Here is a 24,072-nt window from a genome sequence, read left to right as displayed (position 1 = left end):
TTCAAGAATTATGACCATTTTCATAAAGTCGCATATTCATAATAGGGGGCCATGTATAAAATTTAACTGGACAAACTAACCCAGTATTAAATAAAACAGCTTGTCTGATGTGATCTCCCTGTTCTTGAGTGTAACCGGTGGTTTGCACCTTATTCTAAACTCTATGTGCATTAACGAAGACGTCTCTAGACTGTAGACTGACGATAAGCCAACCTACTTGAGCTCTTGACTCGGTTACATCTTACAAAGTTGTTTTTTGTAACCATGGAAATAATTTAATCATCATGCAGTTTAGTTGTTTTCTGTGGTCTTTCAGGACTTCTATCTCACTGGGCTTCACATTTAAAATGATAGTGAAAGGCTACAAAACATAATTTCAACACTTTGAATCGAATTCAGATATTATGTCTGCCTCATTTGTTAGGAAATAATAAAGATATTCAAAAAAAAGAAAAAAGGAGTGTTAAACAGTAGATCTACTGAATAAATCAGTGCTGCTGAAGTGAGATGCATTTTGCTGTAGTTTCAGCTTGTCGTGCACCTCTTCATTTGTGTAACCTGCTGTGGGTGGCACGCTGCCGGTATCGTGCCAAAAAGCAATCGCCTGCGAGAAACTGATTTCTGGTATTTGCCAACAAATGATTGTGGGAATTTAAACTAAATAAATGACTTGTTGGAGTGTAATTTGTCAAACACATCTCTCATGAATAATAAAAAAAGTCACATTGAGCCAGAAAGAACAGTAAGGCGAAGCTGCAGTTTGTGGCAAAATGACTTTTCTATATAGTTCCCTTCATTTATCCAAGTAAAAAGTATCACTGACATTTAAAAAATGTTAAAACAGAAACCGTAAATAGATCGTAACTCACAAAAGTTACTGCTGGCACCTGCGGCGTGCTCGTGGGCGCGCTGCACCTCATTTGTAGAAAACATGAACAGCTTTGGAAAATTTTACTCGCACGTCATAGTTTATAAATCATTAACAAAATATTGTTGTTGAAATTCTTGAATCACGCAAAAAGGTAAACACTGGTGTTGTTATCAAAGTTTGTTCTGTTATGTACTGATTTTTATGACAACACCTGTGTTCACGGCAGCAATTATGATCATTACCTCACTGGCCAAAATATTATGGACCCGAGTGTAATTGAGGTAACATAAACTTCAGTGGAAGTTGTGCAATGCTGTCTGGCATGGTGGCATGGTGATTAATTACACTGTGGCCTCTGACACAGAAACCTGTCAACACACATCACTGGAACTGGAACAACATCCCATCGAGCTCTGATGACCGATTGCATCCCAAGATACCGAATGTGATCAGAGGGCAACACTAATAAAAAGCAATAAAATACCAATGTTGAGACTTCAGCAATTCCCATCCTGGAATTGATCCTGGACAGAGAGACATGATCATGACATTTACTTTCACTGACAAAGAGTATTTTATTCATATTTGTAGGTCAGAGGTCAATTTAAAAATCACTTTTTCCCCCTTTTTTGTGTGTGTGTGAAAAACCTCCAACAGCTTTAGACCTTGCATAACTGCCAAGTCTGAGGCCCTGTGTGTCTCTGGGCTCACCTTGCAGCTCTGAGGTACATGAGAAGGTCACAGTCATTGACCCCTGGCATCCAGACCAGCTCCTCATTCTCGGTTACGGCCTGGCCACCAGGGGAGGGGAAAGGCTGCAGCTCCGGGAGCTTGGCCTAATTAGGTCCACGGAGGAGGAGAGAGACAGATGGTGTCACACTACAAATAGCACACAGGCTTGAAGAAAATATCCTCTTTCAGCCGCCTGTCATCAACTTTTCACTGTGTGTTCCTGAGTGGTGGGACGGCAGGAAGCTACTGTCACAATAGTTTAATACACAGTATATATGACACCGAATTATAAATACTCTGAAGGTGTTAGTTTAAGACGGGATTATGTAAAGATACCTGACATTAAGGGGAGGGTAACACACACACACAACTTTGTAGAGTTTCAGCACAACTAAAACCAGCAGGCGCAAACATTACTGTGAACAATCATGCAAACTTAATCCAATCAGTAATTTCATTCCAATGTTCCCAGGCAACATGTAAAGATTTATAACCGCGTGATGTTTGCTTCAAGAAAATTTGTAAAATTAACAATAACTGGTGCTGTGAGTCCTACTAAGTGCAGGCCGGTCATTAATGACTACACAGTAAAATACAGCTTTAATCTGTCAAATAATACACATGCATAAATCACAATGATTCTGCAAAACAAGGGCACAGACTGTTACACTAGTGCTCTCTAAAATCCGGATCTCCTGAAGTAATTAAACAGTAAATTCTCAAAGCTTGGTTACATTTGCTGCCTGTGCTGTATTTATTGCAAAAACTGTAACTCTGAGTTTTTGCTGGAAACCACTACTTACGTCTGTGACGCAGTACTGAACACGAGACTTTTCTGAATCTAGCCACAAAGTCGGTGAACAGAAATATGATAATCGCTGCAACGACTGAGCCGGATATCAGGCGCTCAATCTGAGAGTGTGTGTATGTTCACATAAAATAAACAGATGAACAAAAAAAACCCTAGTATCTCAAAACTAAACACATAATTCCCACCCAGAGATCGAATAATGCAATTATTAGTCTCTTATTCAGGTGAAGCCCTGCGGTTCGAACATTAATGTGTGTGCTGAGCAATGACTTACTTGGTGACTGGGTCCCACTCGGATTTCCCCCTGTGTGCTGTTTAGTCGCCTGAGAAGAAACAAAGAGAGCAGATTGAAACAAAATATTTACACGTCACCATTTCAAAAGCCGGCTGTGAGAAATCTGTCAGCTCTGCAAATCCTGTTTAATTAACTAAACAACTGCTCAAACGGCAAAAATCACAAACTGACGATAATAAAAATCTAACCACTCATGACCAAGACTAGATCCAACAGAGTGGGGATGGTCTGTATTTATTCATTTATTTTCAAATGTGCAAGTCTTTACGGGGAAAAAGTACAAAGTGTTTACAGATTTGGTTCCTGCTCGCCTGCTCCTGCACAGCGAGCCGAGCAGTGCACATTTGCAGGCATGATAACGTGGATGCAGCAATAAAACAGAATCCCCAAAAAGGAGAAGGGGGGAGTGGAGGTGGAGGGGAAACTGGCTCTGGATATGCAGGGTGAAAACGGCTGCTGGTGCAAATGTTGGTAGCCATAGCAACTGCAATTTAATAATAGTGTACCGAATCTCCAGCTGCAGTGGATTAAAGAAAATGACAAGATGTTCCTTTTGAAAAGCCTTTTCCCCTCGGTCGCCTAGGCAACAGCGCCGATTTTCATACAAGCGAGCGCAGAGCAGCCCAGAATCTGTCAGCGTGATTTGCACTGAGAGAAGCTCGCACTCCATCACTGGAGGAAACTCGAGAGGCCGCAATCCTCCCGTCCTCTTTACAGTCCTCAAACCACGCAAACCTTCTTAAAAAGATCCCTTCAGACAGGAGAGTCCGATTAAAGGTTTAATCCACATCCATCCATAGATGTTATGATCTGCCAAAAACCTCCACACCAGCACACTCCAAAAACACGAACCTCAGCTGCCAAAACACCACCCGCCGCTCCGAAACATGTCGAAATACTTCACTTGGTTTTATTACCAACGCTCTCAGCGAATAAGACAAACTAAATATAAAGCACTCAGAAACTGGCAGCTACAGTGATGAATAGTGCTGATAAAGATGAAATACGGTGGTTCTCTGCGTCATCAGCACTCCAGATAAGACTATAAAGGTTTCATAACAATTTCATAATCCCACTTAAAGCCGGGTTTCAGACACCATCATATGCCTGAAACTTCCCAAACAGTTGTGAGTGGCGAACAATGAACAAACAATAACCATTCCTTTTGATTTATTAGAGCAGAACAGATATACCATCCACATCTGCACATCTAAACGCCTGCATGACAAAGGGAGAAAAAAAAAAAAGAAGAGGAAGAAAAATTATTTGATTTACAGAGTGTGTTCCTGCACACAGTGAAAAAAGTTCTCACAAAACGCGTTTCTGACAATGTGCAGTCGGGCCAGGTCCACGGCACATTTGGCAGGAGGCAGTAAGGATGACAAATGAGGACCTGTGCTCCAGAATGAGAACAGTGTGTCTGAAGACAGCCGTGCTTTAATGCTGCGCAGGTCCTGAGAGAGGAGGCAGAATACAGATCGCAGCAGGAGGCTCGGAGGAGTTTCCATAAAGACTGCAGGTACTCTTAAACAAAAGCAAGCCTGCAACACAAGCACTGATGCCTGTGATAAAAAAATATATGCATATATATCAAGCATTCCTTAATCATGCATCCAGCAGCTGATTTTTATACTTATTGAGAAATCCTGGTCATCAGCTTAATACAATTATTCATAGCAAACAAAGGAAGGCATGGATGGATGAAGCACTATCTGGGCAGCTGTGCTGAGTATTCATAAAACACTGCCCCCACTAATAATGACCCCCCACCCCCATTAAGCAGCTCAAAGCCTGTTGCCTAGCACAGTAAACACTATGAAAACATGGCCACTTGTTACAACAAGTTCTGCTCTAACTCAGCATTAGCACACAATCTTGTCAAGTAATTACAGGCTTACTTATCAAAACCCAAAACAACAACGTGACAGTCTGGGCAACTTTGTGTGCAATCAAGGATAGCCCCGCCCCCTCCGCCATCAATTCCAGCCAATCGCTGAGCTAGACTGTGGCACACTGACATAATTGTAGCGCAGCAGAAAAAAAAACAGAAGAAGAAGCAGCAGACTCAAGTTGGTGTTGTTGGTATCGTGATCGGTAGGCTTGTGTAAATCGCAGCTGGCAGCACAGCCGTCTGAGCTTTGCCTGCACCCCCTCCCCGGCATTGCTTCATACGCCATGTCATCATCCCGGTTGTAAACAGGAGATGCAAAATGGAGCCAGGGAAGCCTCTGCTGGTCTTAACGCACACCATATAACCACACCGGCAGCACGTTCACCAGCCCCACACTTGCGGATGAACACCCCGACAATGTGCGTTTATCGGAAGCTTGAATGAAGCGCATGCACAAAAAGGTGCGGAGCGACTCCAGACGCGTAACGGCATGCGAGGCTGCGGTGACAGCCTGCGCGTCCAGAAGCGTTCGGGCTACCGACACTCGGTTTTTTTCTCCCCCGCCACCGACACACAAACACAGCCGGTTAACACAATGACAGCGGCGCGGACGGCTCTCACACACATCACACAGTCCTGTCAGACAGCTGGAATGCGACTCCATGAAAATAAGACGAGCCTAACACTCGCGCACTCGCAACCGATAAATGGCACGGGGAAAGCGCGACAATGTGATCGCAAACCTACCTCCGGGGACTGAACAAATCGTCCATTTCTGACATCGAGCCCTAAGGTGGGGGTGCTGACACTGTGTGTGTAACGCTGGTTGAAATTAATTCCCCTCTCACACCTATTCCTAGGTGCTCAAAATGGAGAACCACGCATTCGCTCCCGGAGAGGTATTCACTGAGCTTGTGCTGTGACCTCAGCCAGCACGTACAGCGTCGCAAGCTCGGCTCGCTCCTCTACACACACTACTGAGCATGTGCTGCGACCTCACACACGCACGCACGCACTAAGAGGCAGGCAGACACAGCCGCATGCGGGATACGGAATTCATCTCTCCTCGTATGTCTGCACCATAATAAACAAGAGTGAAATTGCAATGCTGCAGACGCCGAGCTCGGAATACCAAACGAGGAGGGAGGAAGGGAGCGGAAGACCGAGAGTGGAACAGGGGGCCCCGATGGAGGGGGGTTCCCAGCTGGCAACCATCAGTGCCAACAACAAGGACAGCTGTCACTGCAACACGTGAGGCATTCCCCGCACAACCAGTGATAATAACACAAGGGGGGTTCTCTCGTTTTGTACTCGTGCACTTGAATGAATGAAAAAGCTCATCGTGTCCAAAGAAATGTTATATTTATACTGAAGGGCATCAGCGTAAAAATGCATCAGTTAAAGTGAAGATCAAGAGATCCAACATATTAAAAAAGTTGAAATATTCAAGTGTAACAGAAAAATAGTGGCGGGCGGGTCGATACCAACGCTGGTATTAGTATCTGATTGATATTAGCCCGGTAGGATCGATACTTTGTTTCTATCCTCCAAGTTCAGTATGTAGAACACTGAATTGTGCTTCATAATAATTGTTTGGGGGTTTTTTTTGTTTTGTTTTTTGGAAAAACTATGAAAAACGTTGGAACGCTTTTGATTTGACTGTCATGTCTGTTTTATTTACAGCTTATAGAACATTTAAACAACAGAACTGGATCCAAAGTGTTTTAGAGATGGACACGTTTACATTACAGGTCTCCAATAAATAAATAAATAATGTCAAAATGCAGGAAGAGCAAAAGGTGTGTTTCGTACACAGTGAAATCGCAGTGATTTAGTGGTCATTAAAATGTGCAGATTAATTATGATTCATCTCAAATCATGACATACTCCTACCCCTATACAGGGATGGGTACCGGTATCCGGTGCCATGATGGCACTGGTTCTAACATAAACGGTAGTAACCAGACCGAAAGCACATTTCGGTGCTGTTTTTTTTCTTGAGATGTCATACACTTTCGATTTTAGCCAATAACTTTACCTTTGCAAGGATAGTGGGCGGGTCCAGGTACATACGTTCTTTTAGAGCAGAGCTACAGATTAAAAATGCCCAAGGCGAAGCGGTCAAAGTCTGGCTGTACTTCACAGCAAAAGATGCAAACTCAGCAGCAACAAGTGCTTTAAGGTGATACTGTGCAAAGGAGGTAACACCTTGAATCTGATGAAACACCTGGCGACGCATTGCGTTTTTTTAAAAGCCGAAAAATGCACCGTATTTGATAGCTTGCTGCAAGACCTCACACCGGGCACATCTACTGCGGGTGTGGTGCCTGTTATCGGACCCGGAGTTAGCAACATCCCTCCAAGAACCCAAAGAGGAGAGTCCTGGCCCCTAGCCCTGCCAGTGTAGCAGCAGCAGCCGTTCTTCTCTGGGTGAGTAGCTTAATGTTGTTCGTGTGTAATTTACGTTGAGTAGGCTAACCACGTTATTAAATTAATGCATGTAAGGTGAACTAGCAAACACCGTCGTAGTTACATGCAGCTGTTTTCTTATTTGATAGAGTGATACCATATATGCCCTATAGCTGCAGAAAAGGCTAACATTGTTATCTTTTTACAAAAAAAAAAACAGCTAAACATGAGAGGTTTTAGGACAAAGTTTGTGTTTTCCATTGTTTAAGCACTGGTTCCAGCCAAAGGAGGTATGTTGTATCAACAGAAAAGGCTAACTTGGTTATCATTTTGCAGGAAAAAAAGAGACTGCTAAAAATAAAAACATAAGAGGTTTTTGGACAAAGTTTGTGATCTCCATTCTTTAAGCACCGGTCCGAGCACCGTTCGAGCACCGTTTAAGCACCGGCATCGTTTCAAAAGTACCAGTTTGGCAGCGATATTGGATAAAACCTAAACAATACCCATCAATATTGGAATTGGTAATAGCAATACTAGCTCTATATTTACTAAAACTTTGCCGTATTGCATAGCACTACTGAAACACAGCGCTGTGCTAGAAATCGATCCCATGAAGCTCCTGGTGCACAGTTTTTGTGCTGATGTTAATGCCAGTTCAGATTTAAAGCTCTGTAGTTACTGAGTCAGCAGAGTGTTGGAGACGTTTACGCACCATGAGCTTCAGGTCTCCACTCTAACTTTGCGGCCGAGCTCCTCTTGGTTCCGAAACACGTTGCAATAATAGCGCTTATAGCTACGTGTGGAAGATCTCCAAGAGAAGAAATTTCACATACTGACTCCTTTCGGTGGTGACATCATGTCAGAGCATCATGCTCAAATTCATTCAGCTCTACAGAACGACCCATTCTTTCAACAGTGTTTGTAAAGGCAGACTGGGTGGCCAGGTGTTTCATTTTATACACCTCTAGCGTTAGGATGTAGCATCGACTTTCCAAGCATTGCTGTGTTCAGTTATGACACTTAGTAAAACTGCATGCAGTGTCCCCCCTCCCTCATGTTCTACGACAGCCTCCTTGCAAACCTGATGTGCGGTTAAGAAAACGTATGGAAAGACGGTTTGACAAATATTTTGATAATATTCTTATTATAACATTTTGAATATGACTGGGGTCATGCAAGCAGAACATTTTGACTTGATATTTATGATTCAGACAAGGCCTCCATAAATACATGTGGGGATATCCTGGTACCAATCTGTGGACATGTATATAGTAGGGGTGCAACGATACACAAAATTCACGGTTCGGTTCGATACTTTGGTGTCACAGTTCTATATTTTTTCGATACAAATTTTTTTTTATGTCTTTCAATTTGTCATTTATTAAAATTATAAATATATATTTTAACTCAAAAGTACAGTTTTTAAATGTAATGTTGCTGAAACAACAAAATAATTAAAAAATAAAATAAATCTATCTGATCGAGAAATCACTCATCTTTGGAAAAGAGTTTATTACAGAGAAATGGCTCTTTCCAAAATAAAAGCTATACTATAGGCTTCTTCTGGGCTATATTCTCAGCAGCATATTAAACATATCAGGTCCCCATAAGGAGAATCATGTGCTAACGTCTGTCTAAATGACTCGGGTAAAGTTTGTAGCATTAATCTCGTTAAAATGACATTAACGCCATAACGCGGCAAATCTCCGTTAACGAGTTACCACGGATCGCCCCGTGCGTGGGACTGGACGGCGTCAACACGTTAACAAGCTAACTGCGCTAACGCACTAGTTCCCACCAATTGAGCATTGCGTGGCACATCCGACATACTGTTTTACTTTTGTCCATGACGCGCTTACCTTCAGGGTCATACGTCACATGAAAACCAAGATAGTTCCAAAGGCCACATCTGAATGAGGGTGGGGGAGGTTCAATTTCGGGTAGCGTTGAGGCAGTTGCCATGTTGCAACTAGCTTAGCTTCTGTCTTGCTAGCAGTGCAGCCTAGGCGGAGTAGTGGAACGCAGATCCACTGAGCGCTCAACACAGACAGCATCGTCAGAAGGAAAGTTGATAAAATAAATAAAAAATTTTGTATTGTTCATACATATGCGTACCGAACCGAAAGCACTGTATCGAACGGTTCAATATCGATACGAGTATTGTTGCACCCCTAGTATATAGCACAATCATAATGTGTAATCTGTTGATTTGTTTTGCCTCTTGTCTTAGGGGCTCTGCAAACCCACATTTCTGCACAGAAGGAGAAACACACCTGGATATCAGCAGGCCTGTGGATAAGCACTGCCAGAAGGTGATTGAAAGAATGAAGAAGTGCGGAGTGTTTATGTGGTTGAACAAGACAACCGTCATTGCAAAACTCCAAAACATAATCTAATGCACAGAAGAAAAACAGCAGAAGAGGCTCCGCTTTGTCATATGTTGATGTGCTTAACATAAAATTAGGGCATTATTATCTGAGCATACAAAACTGCGTGTAATGAAAATATGTTTTATTTTAATTAGCTACATAAATATTGTGAATTTTGTCTTCTTCTTTTTTTTTTAAAGAGTGTTTTCTAGTTTTCCAGGATGCACAAGGATCAAGATCTGGAAACTCAATCAACATTATTTTTCTTATTTAACACCCGTACCTTTCCTGTAGTGGCATATCAAAATGTTTTCAGTGAAACCTTAATCAGACGCTTAACGTGCAGGATCTTGATTCTAATCATAATTTTAACGCAAAAGATCAATGTTTAAAACCTGACATGCAACATGAAAAATATCGATACATTCCCAATAAAATTACAAACCATGGGGGGTTTCCCTGGCTCATTCCCCATAATTGGATCACATCGGGATCATTCTTTTTCGTCATCATTAGACATTACACGTTTTTTTAAAAAAAAAGAAAAAAGAAAGAAAGTAGAGACCTCAGGTCTCATGTGGGGTAAAAATAGCTTCTCTGTATAGCTCCTGCATGCGTAAGCTTGCTAAGAATGTATTATTTAGCAAGTTATTTAACACTAATGCAAACCCCAGCAACATGCCTCATCCGATATTAGCTGCATCAAAGTGTCTTTATAATGAATGGCTATTTTTGTCTCAACATAACAATGAGCTGCCTCATACAGGCATCGGTTAGCATAAAATTAGCTGTCACCTACATTGATAATTGTGTAGTCATCTTAATCACTGCAGACCTAACAGGCCGGAGACCTGCTGCTTTTCTTTTTCTGATGTGAAAATGAATATTTTTAGATTTTAGTTTTTGTTTGTTAAAAAAAATGCTGAGGATGTCAACCTGAACTTCTGATGGCTCGATGTTGTCCTGATTTAATAAACGTGGTGTCAGTGTTGTGCAGGGCTGACTGAATTTCAGAGCTTGGGGGAGAATTAAGACGGGTGCACCATCAGTGCCGGTAAGCTCACCTGGTCTCTGGGTTATATCCAAGGATATAGAAAAAGGAGTCCATGCGGGCTTTGAACTCCCGGGCAGCGAAAATGTCAGAGAAATGGGAAATGTTGCATTTCCCCCTGCAAGAGAGCAGACAGGCTTTATTAGACAAAAACAACCAACATGACAAAGTGACACCCCAGCATGAGCACAAGTAGCCCTAATTAGAGGCTTCTGGTATGTTCGCCTATAGGAGGGGACAAGTGCGACAGCAGGTATCTGCTGCTTGTCAGCACCTGCTGACTTTTGCGGTGAAATATCAGGCTCTGGCTATTTAAGCCGTAAACACCAGCTGAACATGTCAGCGTTGCCTCATCTGCTGCAGACGCAGAGATCTGGAAAAGGAATTCAACCTGCCTGTCTCCCCTCCTAACACGTTTACCCCCCAGTGAGCCGTGGAGGCCACGGCTCTGACCACATCTTGATGCCATTTCCTGTTTCCAGCACCCTGGTGTCTGGCTCTATCAAAATAACAGACATCACAGCCATATGTAGCTGGGCTGCGTTGCAGAGAAATAGTATCTTCCTCCCCCTGAAAAGATTAAAGGGTGCTAAGGAGAGCCGTCTTTGGAGAGCTCAGAGCTGCGGCATTACAGCATCCCACTGGAATTCCCTCCCGTTTATCTAAAGCCCAGAGAAAAAGACAAATCAAAGGGAGCTCTGTGTAGGAGAAGTTGCAGCTAATTTTCCCTAAAATCTGTGGTTTCTGGAAGACATGGCTTTACCGCTTGCAGATGGTTTTGATTAAAGGAAAGGGGAAGAGGAGGGAAAAGGAGGGGAGGGGTGGTCAGCCAGGAGGGAGGAAGAGGCAGGGACAAAGACCGAACAAAGCGTATTTGTTTCTAGACAAAGAAAATTATTAAGTCGGCGAGCATTTCCAAAGACATTAAATATATACAGAGGAGGCGCTATAGGCTGCTCTCTAGCAGCTTGTGCAGGTGTGTATTGATGCCGAGCTGTTTTAATCAGTGTTTTAATGTTCAACAGCATAAAGGTATGTGCCTCAGTTATGGCTTTGCATCTTTACACATCTGCTCTATTTTAGCAGCACCTGCTAAAACCAGTAAAGCATGCTATATGATCACTTTAGGATTGTAAAAATGAAATAGCTCAGTGTGTAGTGCTATAAAGCAATTTGGTATCAGAGCAACATAATTATTCATGGAGAGGTGGCAGAAATATGGGGATAATGGAGGTTTACGGCTCAGAAGGCAAAGGGATAAATAAAATACACTATATTATATCCTGAGTCTGGTTCAGACCCGCCATATGTTTTATGATAGCAGTGTTTCAATTAAAAGAAAAGGGAACTGATTTGCTTTACCATTGAATTAGTCAGCAAAAGTATAATATTTGCTTCTTCTTTTTTCCAATTTCTGATTAAAAGGCATAAGATTATCTTTATCTTGCTGACAGAAACACAAAATCATAGCAGAAAGTGCCACGAAAGTTGAATGACAGTTCTGTAATTTGTATACAAAGGCACCAAAATCCACAAATAAAAGCTGTTCCAGTTACACTGTTATAAATTCAAATACTGTAATAGCCTAGATGTTACTAGAGCTCTAGAAGCAGAAATCTCGGTGTAGAAAAAACCTGTGAAGCCTGTGCTGAAAGTATTCCATTTTTCTGTAGCACTGTTTAGAAAGCTTCCAGTCTTTATGTGCAGTTTTGTTTGCTCGTGTGTGGGTTTGTTTACCTGAGAGCAGCAGCATGATAAGTGTCCACGTAGTCCGAGATAAAGAGTTCTCGACTCCTGACCACTGGATCTGTGATGACCAGCTCCCGGCCAGAGTCTGCAAGAGGGAATAGTGCCTGTGGTCAGTCTACATCATATACATAATCTGTGACAAAAATAATGATTTGAGATAAAGTAGCTCTGTAAACCACAAAAGTATCAGCACAATTCTGTGTTTACCCACAGTAACAAGCACCTCTGTGGAATATTGCGCCATAATTCAATAAATAGTTCAATTCAATAAAGCCAGTAATATGCTATCCCTTCAGAAGAGAGCATAATGTTCAGTTCTCGAGTGAAATGACCCCTATGGTAGTTACGATGCATCACTGGCAACAAGAGGAAGTTGGGACTTGTCTTTGACAAATGACCTGAGCTGTGGCCAGTGAGCTCCGGCCTTGTGACATCAATTCTAATAGTCCAAGTCCCTGCTGCCAGGACAGACTGCTGATAGTATAGCACTGTGTGGCACAACCCTTGTATTATCGTAGAAAAAGAAAATGGCACAACACCGTACTTAGCTGCAACCCTGATCCTATCTGGATTTTTTGTTTGGTTAGGAGGCTGTTTTTACAGCGTGTAAAGGTAGAGATGATTGTACTGTGAAGCAAAGAAAACCGAGCCACTGGGGGCACTCCGGCTAACAAGAACTGCCAACTGTGAACAGGATGTGTCAACAGGTGAGGTGTGTTATTTTATCTCAGTTTGAAGAGAAAATTGCAGTTTATAATCAGGCTGAGAAACATTTCCGGGAACACGCACATTTAAAAGGCTAAAATTAAACTTGTGTGCAACGACAAAGTGTTCAGAACACCGAGTAACACTTAACTACAAAACGAATTTAACTTCAACCATGTTTATAGGACACAGAGTTCTTGCTGCAATAAAACCAAGTAGAGTAGTTGACATTTTCAATTCTGACAGTCAAAGAACACAGAGAACACAGATATATGTAGCCATGGGGTACATGGAGAATAGGTCAGCTAGTTTCTTTAATTACACTTAAACTACTGAGTGGGTTTGAACATGTTTCAACTGAAAAAAAAGTTAAGTAAAAATAATAAACCAATAAAAAATAAAAAGCCCCAAAGAAATGTGGGAATGATTAGAATAGTAATAGTGTGGAACCGTGGACGAAATACGGAGCTAAAACTATGGCTAATAGCTGATTTACTTTACATTATGGATAAGTAGCTTATGTTTAGCTAATAGTAACAGACAAATGTATTAAATTGCTAGCTAAACACTCTAGATCACAGGTGTCGAACTCCAGGCCTCGAGGGCCGGTGTCCTGCAGGTTTTAGATGTGTCCTTGAACCAACACAGCTGATTTAAATGTCTAAACTACCTCCTCAACATGTCTTGAAGTTCTCCTGAGGCCTGGTAATGAACTGATCACTTGATTCAGGTGTGTTGACCCAGGGTGAGATCTAAAACCTGCAGGACACCGGCCCTCGAGGCCTGCAGTTCAAGACCCCTGCTCTAGATGAACAACTAAGGACTAAGCTGTTATAAATTATTACATTTCAAAACAGTAAGGCTGACAACTGAACTCGTGAGCTCATCATTTTGTTTACCAGTTGAATTTGCTTAAAGTTTGGATAAACAGTTGAGCATACAGTAAGAGTTTGTGTTGATAAATGTATTGATAAGCACTTTCAAGTCGTCTGAATTTCACCTTCTCTCTCCTTTTTTTATCCTTTCTCTCTATGCCCTCCTTTTTCCTTTTCCCATCACCCCGTAACCGGTTGCAGCAGAGGAGACTCTCTGAGCCTGGTTCTGCTGGAAGTTTCTTCCTATTCAAAGGGAGCTTTTTTCTTCCAATCATCACCTAGTGCGTACTCACAGGGCGAGGTCATCTGATGTTTGGGTGTTCTAATACTGCAGGGTCTTTACCTTATAGTATAAAGCTCCTTGAGGCGACTTGTTTTGAACTGGCTTTGGTTTTGACTCTGAATCCAAAAGGATGATACGATATTGGTTTAGTGATATAACTAAACAATTACTCATTTACCTGTTGCAGGCCGTTCAAAGATTTGCATGTATGACTGATGGCTTCATTAATTAAAATATGTTTTTAAAAAATACTAATAAAAATCTAAAAAATAAGCACTAGAGTGCTGCGAGGACACCCATTACTCCAACAATGTTAAATTTCTCTCAGGATTTGATATTCAGTGGCTGCAGATCACTGGCAGGCTCGTGTTCCTGTAAATGTGAATGTGCTGAGAGTGTGATGAGTCCACTGGCACTGACTGGGTTGAGAGCGTGTACACTGAAGGGCCACATGACACTGCGGGTTATTAACACTCCACTGTGCTGCTGTCTGGCCTGAAGCAGTGTTACCCAGGGAACCAGCACAGAGCCACGGTATTGGCTCGGCTGCCAGGGACACAGCGCGGAGAGCACAGCCAGGTGTGTGTGTTTGTAGAGGAGGAACAGCACAGAAAATTAAATGTATTTACTCTCTTGCATGCACGTTCTGTACATGTGCACATGTGCAGGTGTGTTTAAACGATCAATCGGCGGCCTCACCGTTCTCATTGTTGCGATCCTGCACCAGGTGCTGGTAGACTGAGTCAGGCACCTCTGACTGGCGGTAGTACCATTTCACATTCATCAGCAGATGGTCCCGTTTACTCTGCAACACAGAGAGACACAAAGTGAGTGAGCAGGAGACTAAAAAGATCCCACGCTAAGATAAACAGACATCGTTCTGTTTGATTACGACGTCACAAATTGGCCTTTTGGCAAAGAACGAAGCCGTGCAGATGCACCGTTTATGGCTCACACAGGCTGATGCCAAGACGCACGCAGAGAGACCAAGTCAATTAAAAACGGATTGTGGGGCATTTAGAGCCTTAATAAAGTAAACAGTGGGATGGCCGTCGCTGGAGGAAGTATGGAGTGAGAGGAACCATGCGGGGAATGGATGAGTGTTCAACCTATGCCTTGTGCAAATCAATCCTTTGCCTTGATTTCACTTCACTTAATGATAATACTCTAATGAGCCATTATGTATTTAACACACTACTAGGGCTTTATAAAGCTTTTTGATGCACATGTACAGTATCAAGTTTTCTATGCCTTTATGTGCTGCCACCCACTGGCTCTTTGATAAAATGCAAGTCAGCAAATCTCTTTTAATCCTTCAGCTGGCCAGCAAGTGGCAGCACTGAGGTGAGAACAGAGCCTTTCCACAGGGTGAGTCAATGAAAACACACAGAGGGAAGGGAAAAAAACAGCAGGGGGGGAAGGTGTGGGGAGAAAATGGTAGAGACTGACACTAGTGCTGAGGTGAGGGATGAAAAGGGCAAAATACTGTTTTCATTTCATGTTATAAAATATTTATTGTGACTGCACATAAACCCAACTGACCGTCACAGTGGTTTGAAAGAACATTAGAGAGACTGCCAGGGTGGGTGCTGGACTGCGACACAATCCTGTTGGCCCCAGCCATCTTTATTAGGGGCTCTGCTGCACTGCACTGAACTAACAGACCGAGACACCTGCACCGACACCACCAATGGAGTACAGGAGAAAAACCACAAGGGGAGAAAATAAAAAGGTGGGGAAGATACTTCAGTAATCCAAGGCAGACAGTTTAACATCCACCCTTTCCAGGCTCTTGTGTATATATGTGTGTGCGTAGCAAAAAACATGAGGTCAGGGTAAAGATACTTAAAGCCTTTGGAGTACATTGTTCTGTTATGTCACAGGGGAGGAGACTGAGAGCACACGCAGCCAAGCAAATCATCACCTCCCCTTAAACCTCGAGACCACCTCTGGTTTTCTCATTTTCTCCACTCCTTCCATATTCCATACCCCCCCCCACGCCATTCTTCCACTGTAAACCTTTTCACTCCACCACTTTTTGTTTTTTCATTTCTTTTCCTTTCTCAAACCTTTAGCAGGGAGGAGGAATGAGTGAGTAAGTGAGCCTGGACGTGTTAAACAGCAGCTGGCATGCAGTCAAATCAGCTGCATTTACTGCTCTGGATGATTATATGCACGCAACATCGCACAAGCAACACACACACACTGCTTGTGATCCAACACTGATGGAGTAAGACACAGCCCCCCCCCCAGCAGTAAGGCGTACTGTGTGTGTAGAAATGTGTGCAATGATGTCATGCCACTCCCCCTCCCTCCAAGCAGTCAGCCCACCCTTCCATACCTCTTGTCTATCCAATGTACAGACACAGTTGCCTTCTAGACTAACAGGGCTGCCTGCCACAGCGGAACGAGTAGTTATCCGGTGCTTATACATAATTAATACTTTAAAGGCAGACTGTAAATGCTGCCGGTGTGCTACCCGAACATCTCATTTTCTGTCTGTAGAACCCACAAAATGCAGAGCCTGATGCAAACAAAAAGGCACAGGCAGACGGAGAAGATGCAAAGAAGAAAAAGAAGACAAACAAAAGCGCAGGTTGTATGTCTCATTCATTAGCCTGCATTGTTTCAAACCAACCAAAGCAGAGACCAAATGTTGCTTCCACTATCATCAGTATCCTCGTTGCTAGAGAGTAGCCGCCACTCTCCAGAGCAGATTGCTGTTATGAAGCTCACAGCGGCGTTAAGCCCTCTCAGGCAAAAAGAGGGAGGGAGACGGAGAGAGACTCTGAGAGTGCAACATATGGAGCACGTAGTGGGAGTGGAGCGCAGCTTTCAATTATCACAATTCCATAAACATGCGGGGTGGAAAAATGAGTAGATAACACTGGGAGAAAATGAAGGGAGATGATAGACAGCTCAGACTCGCCGCGCGAACTACTACTCGCATTGTCTGGGCTTTGCTAAGCCTGTCACAGAAAATGACAGAGGGAGAACATAAGAACCACAACGCTGAATTGATTAGAGGCATTCCACGCTGCCTGTAGAGAGCCGAGCCCCGCACAGTGTCGGCCATCTTTGTCTGTCCTGCCAGAGGCTAAACATGGCCCTGCCCTCCCCCTCCTCCTGAGGCCCTAAACCCTGGGAGTACCGCTCACTGCAGAGAGGCCAAAAGACTTACTGAGAGAAAGAAACGAAACAAGGCGGAGGGAAAGAGGTGAAGAAGCAGAGCAGAGGAGACAGAAGGGGAGAAATTAGGAGAGAGAAAGGAGGCAGATTAAGGTGAGAGCAGTAAAAAAAACCATCTCATTTCTTTTCACTTAAAATCACAACTATCCTCCTCACTGCAACCCGCAGGGTACAAGACTGCCCCTTTATTCACTGAGGTGATATAAATCTGAGAGTCATGCTTTGGGGCTGAACACAATAGCACCTCCCCTCCCTCCCATGGCTCAGCTTGGCCTGTGGCATTCTTTTAGCACTCCTCAGACAGACAGGGGTTCAACTATTTCTCAAAAAGGATATTTATTAGGAAAACATAAAGTATGTTTCTTGTGGAACAAGCTAAAAAAAAAATAAAAGAGGCAAGAGTTACTGTTAATAAAAACGAATCAGTGCATTCATCACTGTCCTGAAAGCAGTCAAGACAAGACAAGCCAGTTAATTCTCCCCTTGACTAGCTAAAGATGGCTGGCCCCTTGGGTCCATAATGGCTGTGCAGTTTTCTTTGTGCAGTCAACTCTGGAGCGAGGGCCCCTGTGTACGACCACAATGCTACAAAGACTGGGAGAAGAGGGATACACAGAGGGCAGACTTTTCTCTTTACAAGGAAAGGCTTTAAATGTGAAAAAAACAAAACAAAACAGCTCCGTTATTCGAAGGAGAAAAATCAGTCAAAGATCAGAGAGCGCGGGATTAAGTCTGCGTTTTCAAGTGCGAGAGTGTAAAATCAATGCAGTGCTTTTCAACCCAAAAACCCCCAATCCCTGTAAGTGTTTGAGCAGCAACCGGCTTCTCTCGCGACTGTTCACAGCGGCCTTTGCAATATGGCAGCCAGAGAGCGTTGTTACAACCTGTAACCCTCAAACCTAATGCCCAATTCCGCCTCCTCCTCCTCTTCCTCCTTCCACTGTAACACTAGAGCTTTGCTTTAAACAATACCAGATCCTCCCTTCTCCCACACGACAGGCCCCCAGCGCACCTCGTTAACAGGAAACCTCTGTTTATTTTCTCTGCCTTTCAAACACACTTCTTCCTCTGCAAACCCTGTTAGTGACCACCCCCTCGTGCACTGGCGACAACACCAGCCAGGATCTATGACTTCCTGCAGGAGGTGGCAACCAGAAGTAAAGAAGGAAAGACATATCCCAAACCCGCAGACAAAGGAGACGGCAGGGGAGGGAGGGAGGGAACGGGGGAGGTCATGCAAGCAACGGCAGCAGCAGCAGCTTGGTGTTAGCAAGGAATGTCAGGCAGTTCAGCTAAGCTAGCAGGCTTGCTGAGCTAACAGCTTAGTTAACGAATGCCCCGAGGACAAGGGAGGCTCGAGTATGTGAGATCAGGGCTGGTACTGGTGTTGACACACACACACATACACATAAAATGGTAGAGAGGGCATAAAGTTGGAGTGTTCACCTAGCCTGTCGGAAGGGGAAATAAAGCACAACCAAAAGAACAAAAGGGCGATTGTGGCATTTGGAGGCAGAGATGGGATCTGGGAGGACTAATCTGCTGCTCCAACATGATAAGATTAGAGAAGGGGGAGGCAGGAAGCGCTGGCTGGGAAGATCACACGTACACTCGCGCAAGCACACAAAGATGATGGATATGATTGGGAGGGTTTTCCACTCGCCTTTTCTCCCTTCCCCATTTTCGTTCTTCCTCTCCCTCTTTTTTTCCCGCTCTCTTTGAGACGGAGAGATCTGCCAGCACACCAGCACTCAATAAGCACTTCCATCTGGACGGCACACACAGACAAACTTAAAAAAATAAAAAAATATATTGCATGTGTGTGAACATGCAGTTGTGAGGTACAAGAGATCTGCTGTGCTCACGCAATCTCAGACATCTCAGTGACTGACAAAGGAGGTTGTTAAAAAGTAATGCTAGCGTGCTGTGTGAACAAACACACACACAAATAACAGGCTTTCAGGATAAGCACCTCTATTCTTCTCCCAAGCCGGCAGCAGCAGCAGGCTGGGACTCTGTGTCAGAGGTAAGAGAAAGCAACTCTAAATCAGACTGTCAGAACCAGCAGCAGCAGGATCCCTCTCTTCAATCCTCCTCTCCTTATGGGCTTCACCGTGTGCACTTGGCTACTTGGAGGAAGCCTCTGCCCCTCAAGCCTCATTCTCTGAGCCACACATAATAACACTAAGCAAATGCTGATTACAACATTTGTTGGGCGGAACTGTGCACAGCCTTCTTGTATGCCTGGCAACAAGAAAAAAATGAATAAATAATTAAATATATAATGTGTGAGATTGTGTGGGAGGCATGGGGGGTGGTGGGGGAGGGGCAAGGTGAGTCCCAGCTGTGGTGGCGATGCTGGCAGGACCTTTTACACCATGCCTACACATGGGTGTCTCTCTCTCTGCCTCTCTTTGGCTTGACCTGTTTGGATATTAAATCGGCACCCTCTGCTTTGAACACACTGGGCCCATCTGTCAGCCCGGCTCCATATTGGATTGGATGAGCATTAGCCGATTCAGAGTGGGCAGATTTGCTCTCGTTTCGCTGTGTGTGTGTGTGTGTGTGTGTGTGTGTGCGCCTTTGAATGCCTGTCTTAAATTTAAAACCCACTTTCACAGAATCAAGCCCACAGGGTTTAGATCACTTTACGATGGACTCGCTGGCCGGGTCGCCGTACAAATTGATGACATACAGCAACACATGTGAGGATGTTAACAGGTCCTCTTGTCATCGAGGCAAAAAACACAGCAGAGAATCGAGGAAGGGGAGGGGGGGGGAGAAGAAGAAGAATGAGTCACGCGGAGCTCACAGATGATACTAATTAAGACTTCGGGGCTGAGGACCACTACTGGTGGATCATACTGCCAACCACAGGCACCCTTTTACACACTAGAGAGTCACAAGCACCCCACATGACTGCGACACTGAGGTTCACAACTTTTTCCAACCCTCTGCTTCGCTCCACAGTCTGTTTCACTTCTCCTTTATTTCAAATGTGTCCTCGAGGAATACAGCAAACTAATAGCAGGAATAATAAGATATCTGCTTTAAAGGATCGCGCTGGATTCCTTCTAGAAAGAGAGAGGCAGTGAGACTTGAGAACACTAGCGCTGGCTGTTTGCGGCATAAAACAGCCGAGCTGCGTCCAACTTAAATATTTGTCTTTGCCTCCAACACACTTCTGTTTCACGTCAGTTTAAGCCAGGAAATTTAACACAAGTTAAGTGATGGTGCAGATAGCAGCACTGTTAAAAGTCAAAGGGAGAGAGGGGTTATAAAATGATGACCACTAACAGCACAAAACAGTCAAAGAGCACCTGGCAACTTATGCTCAGTGATTTAGGCTAAATGCTAATACACACACATAGAGAGACACACACATTAGCACAGTCAGAAATCTTTGCAGCGCTTTGCAGGGGTAGAGACTAGAATGCAGATCCGAGTAAGACTTCAAACGCAGGCTGCAGGAGGACAGATGGAGGCGGTTAGGAGAGCTCATATCTCAGTGTTCAGATCATAATACTGACTTTATTTCCCAAGCTCTCCCTCTCAGCCAGACATAGAGTTAAAGCCTGCCAGAAAACATTGTCATTTCTGCTCGCTTTGATACCTGGCTTCCCTGTGCGTGTTAGTGTATTCGCCAGCGTGCCTGTATGTGTGTGTGTGCTTGTGCATAGCCTGGGATGTTCTCAAGAGAGCGGAGACTTGTCTGGTCTCAAGGTAATGCCCGTGAGTCAGGATTCACAGAGAGACACAAACACACAATGAGGGAAGAAAAAAGGGAGGAATGCTGACGTTTTGAGAGGACACTGGCTTTTTCTTGCGCAGACCCTTTAAACCGCCGGGTGTTTCATTTCCCTGTAATCCATTGTGTTAGCTGTGCCTTGTTAGCATAGCCTGGTGAAGTAATGAGACATCTCACTAATACTTACTAGACTGCTGCTATAGAGAAAGAGAGGAGGAATGCTCACAGAGAGGGGCGCAGAAAGGATATGACTATCAGACTGTGTGTGTGTGTGTGGATTTGTCATATTGGACGTTTGCCCAGCAAGCTAATCCAAACCCTGCATATGTGTGTGTCTGTGCGTGTGTGTGTATGTGTGAGGACCAGTGGCAGCCTCTTGAGCAGGGTATGGCAGAGATGGAGCTGAGTGCTGTAATGGAAGACAGGAAATGAGAAGGCATGCTTAAGCCAGTGCTAATCGATGTCCCCCCCACCACCCCCGTCGCCTTGGTATAATTCACACACAAATTTATCACGTAGTGTGTGTGCGTGTGGGTCGTATATCTTCTCAACAATGCACTGGGGAGTCAGAAAGGTGCTGTGCGTGTGTACAAATTTGTAGCACTTCAAAGACTGACGCAGTGTGTGCTCATGTGAATGCTTTGGAGGTCTTTATGTGAGAGCAGCTGTCAGGCCATCAGGAGCGTCTAGAGGGAGAGCGTGTGACAGTGACACAGATACAAGAAGCTGAGGCACCTCCTGCACGTCTGTATGGTCAGAAAACGCACGTTAATGCACAATTATGATCCTTCTTGCAATACAAATCTCATTTCCGCATGCACACGCAAACAAAACTGCATCCATTTAAAAGAACAAACGTGGACGGAGCGGCGACAGTCAGCCATGGATAGAGAGAAACAAGCAGAGTGTATTAACACGAGCATGCAAAAACAGATCTTAACGCACAGTGTGAAAACCGGACAGACAGCTTAAACCACCGCAAGCTCAAGCACTTGTGATTGTTTTGTTTTTATCTGCCCGCTGCTCCCAAAGATATCCATCTCTCCGGCTCCCTTCCCCTGCTTTATCTCGGTCTGAAGGTGACCTTGCCTGTCTGTCAGTCTCTAGTGATGACACTGGCCCTATCAGTAATACATCATGTAAGCAGTGTATCAGCCAGATGCCGCACTAGCTGAGCAGTGGGTGGTCTGTCAGGCATGCCTGCTTTGTACAATATGCAAATAATCACATGCAAATTACCTGACTCTGTGTGATTGTGATTGTGTGTGTGTGTGTGTGTGACAATATATCCGGGTGGATGCAAATGAAGAACGCTATCAGATGTGTGCTAAAAGACTTAAAGACATTACGGGCATTTCACCAAACACAGTTACAGCTCACAAAAATCAAAAGGCTACTCAGAGAAAATGTCTGAAAGCTGGGGAGGAATGTGATTATAACACATGTGTGCACACACGCACACACACACACCCACATAGAGGCCAGGAGCTTTGAGCAGCCTCCTGCTGTGCTGCAACAAGAGATGTATTGTAGACAACACAGCTGCAATAACAAGGCTGGCCCAGTGCTAGAAGGAGCTGTGCTGCACGACTTTTCGTCTAGACCGACAAGAACAGCCGCCATATTGTAACATGATTATGGGCTGGAGTCTCTGCGTGTATTTTTAAGTGCAATGAATTTAAAGTGATAGGGATGCAGCTGTTTTGTTTTTTAAAAAATGCCTAAAATGCACATTACAATGCATCAAACATAAAAATGCATTTCCTCAAATGGATCCGACACCTTTTAAGGAGTCTGATGGAAAATACCGGACCTTTGTAATAGTATTAAAAGCTAAATATTTTGTAGGTTCCTCCTACATGATTAACTCGGGTTTGTTTTTTTAACTTTCAAGTACAAGAAAAATCAAAAGATGCTTTGCTATCATATCATCCCGAAGGTACTGAAGGTAGGCTGAGTTAATAAGAAAGGGAAAAATGTAAATTAGCTGGCTAGAATTACTTTCCATTTAAATCTAGTGTAAAATAATACAAATAAATTCACTACGACTTTAATGTAAGTGAATAATGGCGAGAAATCTGACGCAGTTGACAGGATAAAAGATGCAGGAATCTATAAATGATTGATCTGAGTTGTAAGTTACATCCTAATCTGCATTAACTGAGCACCTGAACACCTTCAGATTTTTTGTCTGCACGTTACATATTCGGTGAAGACTTTCAATACGATGCATCACCTTTTTATTCATAATCGATCGTTTAGTTTAAACTCCTCTTCCACTGTGTTAGGTTATTTAAATGCAAGATAAAAAAGAAAAAAGAAAAAAAACATTCAGCTGACGTGACATTGATATAACGGGTGGCCGTTCTGCAAGGACAACCAACAAAGTGTCTTGATTGAATAGGAACAAACAGGCATATTTTAAGCCCTGCGAATTAAGAGCTGCAGATCCTTTGCGAGGTCTCGTGTTGCGGTTGACTTCCCAAACTCCAGCAAAAATAAAACATACACGGTTAAGTAAACAATTGCTCGCTAATGCAGAACATGGGAAAAACAACAGAGTCATGACGAGCGGCGTGTCAAACACGCTGGTTATCGTTCGCACGTACCCAAACACAGCACCCACAGCGAGAGAGAGGAGAGAGAGGGTGAGACAAAGAGGCTGAACAACACACCAACATCTCTACTTTCTGCAACCCAGGCACATCAAAGCCTTCTCCGCCCATTTATCTGCATGTGCCTGTAAATCAAAAGGCATACTTTGAACCTGCACGCACGCACACGCACACACACACAGGCTCAAGCAGCATTTGCTTTGTGCAGCAGAGTCCAAGACTGGGGTAGGGAAGGTAAAAGATTTTGCTGTAGACGAGGGAATTACGCGCCTCAGCTCACTCTGTCAAGGGAGGAGAGGAGAATGACTGTTTACCAAAAAGAGAGAGGGGGGTGGTGGGAGGGTCATTGCTGTGTCTCAGGCAGTGCTTTCCTGTCTGCGAGTCACCTCTTCACTTCACTTTCACCCATCACTTAGCCCCGCCGCCATCATTGAAATGAGACACACATCTACCCCACCTTAAAAACGGCTCTATGCTCT

General features: G+C 43.8%; 1 protein-coding gene across 6 annotated transcripts in view; it reads right to left on the bottom strand.

Annotated features, from left to right (window-relative positions):
* Positions 1–24,072, bottom strand: part of rerea (arginine-glutamic acid dipeptide (RE) repeats a) — a 133,957-nt gene that overhangs the window by 25,411 nt on the left and 84,474 nt on the right. For 4 of the 6 annotated variants that reach the window (XM_085444948.1, XM_085444951.1, XM_085444950.1 and 1 more), the window contains 5 exons: positions 14,741–14,846; positions 12,167–12,263; positions 10,443–10,547; positions 2,689–2,737; positions 1,583–1,707 (listed from right to left, as the gene is read on the bottom strand). In XM_085444948.1, coding sequence (XP_085301074.1) covers positions 1,583–1,707; positions 2,689–2,737; positions 10,443–10,547; positions 12,167–12,263; positions 14,741–14,846 — 482 coding nt within the window. Of the gene's footprint in view, positions 1–1,582; positions 1,708–2,688; positions 2,738–5,347; positions 5,462–10,442; positions 10,548–12,166; positions 12,264–14,740; positions 14,847–24,072 lie in introns of those variants that run through there. The other 2 variants (XM_085444953.1, XM_085444954.1) reach the window with 1 other exon arrangement.

The sequence above is a fragment of the Copadichromis virginalis genome, linkage group LG20, assembly GCF_057382275.1.
Source record: "Copadichromis virginalis isolate Kocher_CV1m ecotype Utaka linkage group LG20, C_Virginalis_male_GT1.1, whole genome shotgun sequence".
Classification (NCBI taxonomy): Eukaryota; Metazoa; Chordata; class Actinopteri; order Cichliformes; family Cichlidae; genus Copadichromis; species Copadichromis virginalis.
This window is presented reverse-complemented; position numbering and strand designations above follow the sequence as displayed.